This window comes from Sinocyclocheilus anshuiensis, unplaced genomic scaffold (assembly GCF_001515605.1).
Source record: "Sinocyclocheilus anshuiensis isolate Anshui unplaced genomic scaffold, SAMN03320099.WGS_v1.1 scaffold425, whole genome shotgun sequence".
Classification (NCBI taxonomy): Eukaryota; Metazoa; Chordata; class Actinopteri; order Cypriniformes; family Cyprinidae; genus Sinocyclocheilus; species Sinocyclocheilus anshuiensis.
Genome location: NW_015537947.1, coordinates 739256 through 745882, shown reverse-complemented (window position 1 = coordinate 745882; position 6627 = coordinate 739256). Strand labels below are relative to the sequence as shown.

The following is a 6627-nucleotide window of genomic DNA, read 5'->3' as shown; positions in this document are numbered from 1 at the left end:
TTTTTATCCGCCATCTCTATCTTTCTGTCGCTCGGCTCGGCTAATGTCCGTCCTGTGCACTGAACGCTCTCTCCTCCACATCATGAGTAGACACGCCCCTTACTGCTGATTGGCTATAAGTTTGTTTTGCTATTCGGCCCGAATCAGTTTTCTAAAGCGTTTTTGAAAAATCGCTTACCCCACCTTTAAACATTGATGTGTATGTTTTGAAAGTGCCACAGTGTTTACACTTCCCAACCTATGAATGGTTTACTTAGTGTTTCTGCTTAAAAAAAAACTTTAAAAAAACAACTGAATCTTACCTTAACAGCTTCAGCATCACATGTTCCAGGTGGACCCTGTGTTGAAGAAATAAATCTCAGTATGAATCAATCAAATCACTTACACTTGCATTTGGAAGCTCATTTTAAAATGTCTTGGCCAAGGAAGCTTATTTATTAAAACCCAAAACCTGATTTTGTAAAAGGCAAAATAAAATGTAAATTCAGCTTTAACTGCCTGACCCTGCAACCAGGACAGCATTCGCTGCGTATTAGCCTCTGTCGCCCACGACTGCAGCAACAACACCTGCAAACGTCCTTGACAAAGGTCACTAGACACATCCGCTCAACTAAATATCCAGACAGATTAGGGCTCCTGGACCGCACATGGCGTTCCTCGACACCTCGAGGCTGGGGGAGGATGTCTGTGCCGCCCGGGGCCCTCCTCCTCCCCACCAGTGACGACAGGCCACTCGTAAATGCCAGCTCCTGAGGACAGAAGCAAGGTTGGCACATGCCACGGAAATTATCGGGACACTGCCATTTAAAAATGTCACTCTTCGAAACTACTTCCCTCCCGACTCTTGTGACTTTGTGTTCACCACTTTATAACTTTCCTGTAATGGAAAGTGACAGAGATTTACAGCAGCATGTGTGAAACTAAAGGGCCAGTCAATGTTAGTATGCAGAGCAGATCTGGCAACATTTGCAGTTCGTTTTGCGGCTTAGTGGATCTTTAAAGAAACAGTTGAACCAAAAATGAATTCCTTTTTTAGGAAATGCGATTACAATGAATGGGGTGTTCAAAAGGTCGCAAAAATATCATAAATATTATAAATGTGGTCCATACGACCCAAGTCTTCTGAAGCAATATGTTAGCTTTGTGTGAAAAACAGACCCTTATTCTTATCTGGCACTGAATGTTGACACTAATGTCATCTGTAGAGATGCTTTAAAGCTGAATCAAATCAAAGTTTCATAATTGATGAAATGTTACAGTCACTGAACTGAATCTGAACCAACACTTAACTGACTTGAGCTGAATGACACTATTGTCTTTTTTGAGCTGCTTTAGAGCAGGATTTGAATTTGTCTCATATTTGATAAAGTTAGCATCATTGATACTGTTGCTTCCCTGTTTATTACTGTGAAGCTGCTTTTAAACATCCTGTATTGTTTACGCATTTTATAAATAAAGGTGACTTTACTTGAATCTTTTCAATGAATCAGTTGATTCGATTTACAAAACCACTCTAAATGATTCGTTCACAAAGCAGACTCATTATAGTAGTAAACACAATCACTGGTGAAGTTTAGCAGTGAATAACTACTTCAATGTCAGTCTGATGCTTACACAATATCACTGTAGTAAACAAGTCAAATGAACCACTTTTTTGATGCCTTTGCTTAAGTTCCTATTTATAGTAACTGCATGCAAAAGAGCAACCAGCACAGTCTCAACAAAAAAATGTCAAACTGTTTTAAAACACAAGAGAGAGCAAATAATGTCATAATTTCCATTTTGGGTGAAGTATTCCTTTACGTTTTCATTCAATATAGCTATGTATTAATCACTCATTTCGCACTTAAAAGAGATTCAGTAAAGCTGGCAATGTTTATCCAGTTCTACACATGTGGATACCACCACCAAGCCAAAGGCAATGTAAATATGGCAGAAATTTCTGATGCAACAAACATTTCAAAGCCCGAAGTGTGTGTGTGTGTGTGTGATTTTTACTTCACACACATTTCCATACTGATGCCACGGCTGTGATGAGATGACTATTTATCAAGCAGTAAACTAGGGCCCCTTTGAGTGTCTCATCAGGATCTTCAATAACACTTATGCATGGGACTGCTCTTAATATGGCCCTCTGGGCTGCTTGAAATCGTAATTTGAAACACTGATCCACACAGTGCATGTGATGGAGATTTAACTTGAGCCAATGCAAAAACCAAGAAATCTCATCTTGAGGGGGATGAATATAGCAGCAGGTATCTGTCCATTATGCACAATGACAAATTTTGTTTGCTTTTGAAGCAGATTTATGACAATAATTCTGAATCTGAAATGACTATGAATTGCATGGAGACGAAATTAGGTAGAAGTGATATAAATGAAATGGTACAAATGAGTTGCATCTAAAAAACATTATATTTAAATATATACTTTTTTTCATAAGCATAATATATATTGTTTCATTTCATTAAAATTAATTGTTTTACACAGTATTTTGGGAACAAAACCATGATTTTTTTTATATTCTAAACTTGATATACTTTTGGACATGTAGATATTACATTTCCAGTTTTAGGAGAAATTTTGCAGAAAGCTGGAGCATGGATTCAAATTTTGTAAAATTGAGCTACTACACTCGTTAGTAGCTGAAATATCTCACTAAAATGAATAAGTAAGAGACAAACACTCAGGGTTAAAAACTTTGTCAATGGCAGGCGTAGAAATGCATAACAAATAGGCGTAGAGATTTCTAAAAAGCTTTGTGGGCACAGATGCTATGTGGGCCTGAGAATGTCTCATCATATTAATGCAGAAATATACCAAATATGACATCAACAGGTAGCAAACTTGAAGTTTTATTTAATTTATTTTCTAATGCACTTCTGCACGAATTAAATAAAATGGTAACACTTTACATTTAGGTTACCTTTGTAAAGGGTTTATAAAGGTGTTCATAAATGACATAACTCATTTACAAATGCATTATAAATCGTTGTTAAGCAGTTATAAATGCATGAATAAAAAGCGCGATTTTAATGCAATACCTGCCAAATAGTGAGACATTTTTAACTCAAGTTATAAATGCTTAATAAATATAATTATTCATACTTGTTTCACTAAAAACCAGATTCCGGATTTATTTCATGAGGCAAAACTCCTCCGAGTCAATCCACTCAGTCTATTTTTCAACCGCTGATTAAATCGGTTCCTGTACTATAAAAAATAAAAAATCTAAATATCTCTAAAACAGGATACAGAGGCCCTAAAGATTACTTGGATACTTAACAAACACTGAAACAATTTATGAATCTCATTGTATTACATAATAAAATATCAAATCAATTGGAAGGCAGGAATAAACCAAATGCAAAACATTTCATAAATAAAACTCTGCTACTACTAATAGTCTTGCTTTGACATTTTGTATCTAATTCAATGACATTCAAACATGTTTAAGTGTGACATAAGTGTCCTAATACTTTGTGGGGTCTTTGCAAATTCACTTAAGAAGAAAAAAACTATTAGTAAAAATAATAATAATGCTCGATTACAGAGAACTAATTGTGAATGAAGTTTAATTTGCTTCTCCTGTTGCATTGCCAAGCTCATGATTGGCTTGGGCAGGCCTTCCAGTTTTTCAATGGCCAATTATTCAACTTTCATTTTTGCTTTCTTGTCTTGTCAGTGTAAAGCTTCACAAACCATAAACTATAATTCTTACCGGTGGTCCTGGAGCCCCTTGTTCTCCTGTTTTCCCCCGTCGACCCTGCGACACAGAAAATAAGAGCGTAAGAAAAGACAGACCGTTTCAACAACAGGTTCATGTTTGGCAATGCTGGGTGGCAATTAGAAGAAGACAGCTCCTCTTGTTGCAGTGACAAATTTGCTTTTAATTAACAGAAAGAAAACAGCTTAATTGCAGAGCTCTGTGTGGTGCATCGATTTCTCTATACCGCCCAAGCCTATCCCCTCCCTTCCAGCTGTTACAAACCACGGCCACATCAATCAAAAACAGACCCTCTGTGACAAACAGAACGGGCCCCTGAGCACGGCCCCGAATGGACATAATGGACTATTCACAAATATAATAAGCGCCTTCAATTCATATGCTCGAAACACACGAAAAGGTAAAGTGCATGAGGTGGGCTCAATGAAAGCCGTCAAAACTGCCAGTCACCGTTTTAATTTTCGGTGCGGCACGATGACACAAGTGTATCGGAAAAACTGACATAAAGACAGCCAGTGTGGCAACCTCGGGGAAATTAGTTTCCACATTGTCCCTCGATGAATAAGCCGGACATTTCTTTGATGGCTGCGTCTTCTTTGCTAAATTAATTTTATGGAGACGTTTTATATACAAGCACATGGTACAATTTCAGCAATATGTACACCATTATTAAGAATTCAGCAGGGGGAGGACCAGACTGTTTTTTGTCTATGTGAAGAGTGTTTGTGAGATCGTTGTTCATGGTTGGATGAAAGAGGAAGTGGAACGTGCACACAAGAGCCAGTGGCTTGTCTGTATCCTTAGAACTGTTCATTTACATAGTCTTTGATTTGATGATGTCGAGTTCGCCGTGGTTTATCATTTTTCATTACCTGTAACAAAGAACTCCCGATGAATAAACCGCTTTCATCATCAGGCCCTGTTTGAATGGATGTGTTTGCTGCCAATTTCAGAGCAATAAGGGAACATTAACCTTAATGATGAAACAATAACCAGAAGGAATCTTAGCAGATCCTTGAGTATGATATTGTCTGAAATTCCATGCACAGGTTTTTTTTTTTTTTTTTTTTTTTTTTTATGTCCTCGGGCCAGATTTACAAAACACTCTCAATAATAAAATCCTTCTTAACTGCTATTCTTACTTAAAAAAAAAAATAAATAAAAAAAATGTATTCCTAAAATACTTCTTAAGAATGTTCTTTTTTTCTTAAGATTGCCAGAATTCAAATCCTTAAAAAGAACCTTCCTAAAAATAATTGTAAATAGCTTTTAAAGTTAGGATCACCATCAGCTTGTCAAAAATCCCCAAAGGTAAGATGATTCATTCATTTATTAGGTTTTTCAAAAATTAAGCATTACAATGTAACACTAGCTACATACAATACATATTACTTATGACTATTACAGTAATTTGCAGGGAATGCAAAAAGATGGCCTTTTATTGAGTTTTTCATTGAGTTTATCAGTGAGTCTGGCATCGATCAGATAATCAAAGCCTGTTATTATGTTCATAACAAACACAATTTTTAAGAGTATATCTGATAACTGTAGTTTTCAAGAAGCACATGCAGGAACACTCTTATGAACTTCTTGGAATTTATCTTGAGAAATTTCTTAACTTCTTAAGATTATGTTTTTTTTGTTAATCCAGCCCCTATAGTTTGCAACTATGGCCTCATTCTAGGGTGGATGATAGTGGATAGTTGCTTGGGTGTTTCTAGGTGGATGTTTAATGCCAGTCTCTCTAGTAAAAGGGAAGTTGAAATATGTCATTCTCATGGCTCTGAACATTTAAATCCATCATCTGATTATGCTGCTCCGTGAAAATCAAGTAGGTTGTTATCAGCAGTAATGATACGTTAACACAGCTTAGAGTCGGCGAAACAGGTCAATGAATGGTTTGTTCTGGTTTCAGTCTGTGCTGTCTGAAAAACATAAAACAACAAAAGCTACAAGAAAAAACAAAAATACATATTTCATAATCCTATGAAACCAGACTGATGATGAATAATGTATTTTCTAATCATCTTCCTTTTGCCTTTAAAATATATTACGCTCTTCTGTGAATACTAATATCTTGGTGGCTGTAAGATATGCCATAACAGACCTCATGCATTATAGAAAACTGGGAATAAAGTGTTAAATGTGAGTCAAAAGTTGCAGATTACAACAATACCATGACTCGGAATGTTAAACTCTCTATATGGTTTCATAATGCACTAATGCGGAAGTCGGAAAACCATGAAATAATGATCAGAAATTGGTGCTTACCTGTGCAAACCTTACTAATCACAATGCTTGAGTGGTCTGGGTTTCTTCTAGAATGTTCATTTTTGACCCAATATAAAAGGATAAAAATACATAAAATAAATCAATAAATATTTTTTGTAGATTAATAGTACTGTAAATTAGCACAAATAATATTTACTTCTTATTTAAAATTGAATTATAAATTAATATTTTAATTTAAATATTTTAAAATCAAAACGAATAATTATGATATAATATATAATATAATATAATAAAAAAATTGAAGAAAGTTATGTAAAAGGCCTGTTTTCAGCAGCCAATAATACTCTATGAAAATCGGCTAAAAAATCTTTATAATGTGCTGATTTGGTACTTAGTTAAAACCAGTTGTGCTAATTCAAGGGTGAAACCTGCAGTTTCTGATGTATTGAGTACACTTGCAAGTATTTTTGCAAGTCACTTTATACTTTAAAGGTCCCATATTGTCAAAACTGAAATTTCCTGGCTTTTTTCACGATTACTGAGGTCTAGGGGCTATTTAACTACCACAAACAGTCAGTCCACAGTCAAATTCACACAGCCTGCTTAAAGTTCTAGCTATTTTTCACGAACCGTTGTGACTTCCGTAAAAAGTTGACGTCAGAACTACA

At 35.6% G+C, this 6627-nt stretch overlaps 1 protein-coding gene across 1 annotated transcript in view; it reads right to left on the bottom strand.

The window, feature by feature from the left end:
- The window catches only part of LOC107664273 (collagen alpha-1(XIX) chain-like), a 117204-nt gene that overhangs the window by 23464 nt on the left and 87113 nt on the right, over positions 1-6627 (bottom strand). Inside the window, exons 15-16 of the mRNA XM_016454799.1 lie at positions 3722-3766; positions 303-338 (exon numbers count right to left, since the gene is read on the bottom strand). Of these exons, the coding sequence (XP_016310285.1) occupies positions 303-338; positions 3722-3766 (81 nt within the window). The remainder of the gene's footprint in view (positions 1-302; positions 339-3721; positions 3767-6627) is intronic.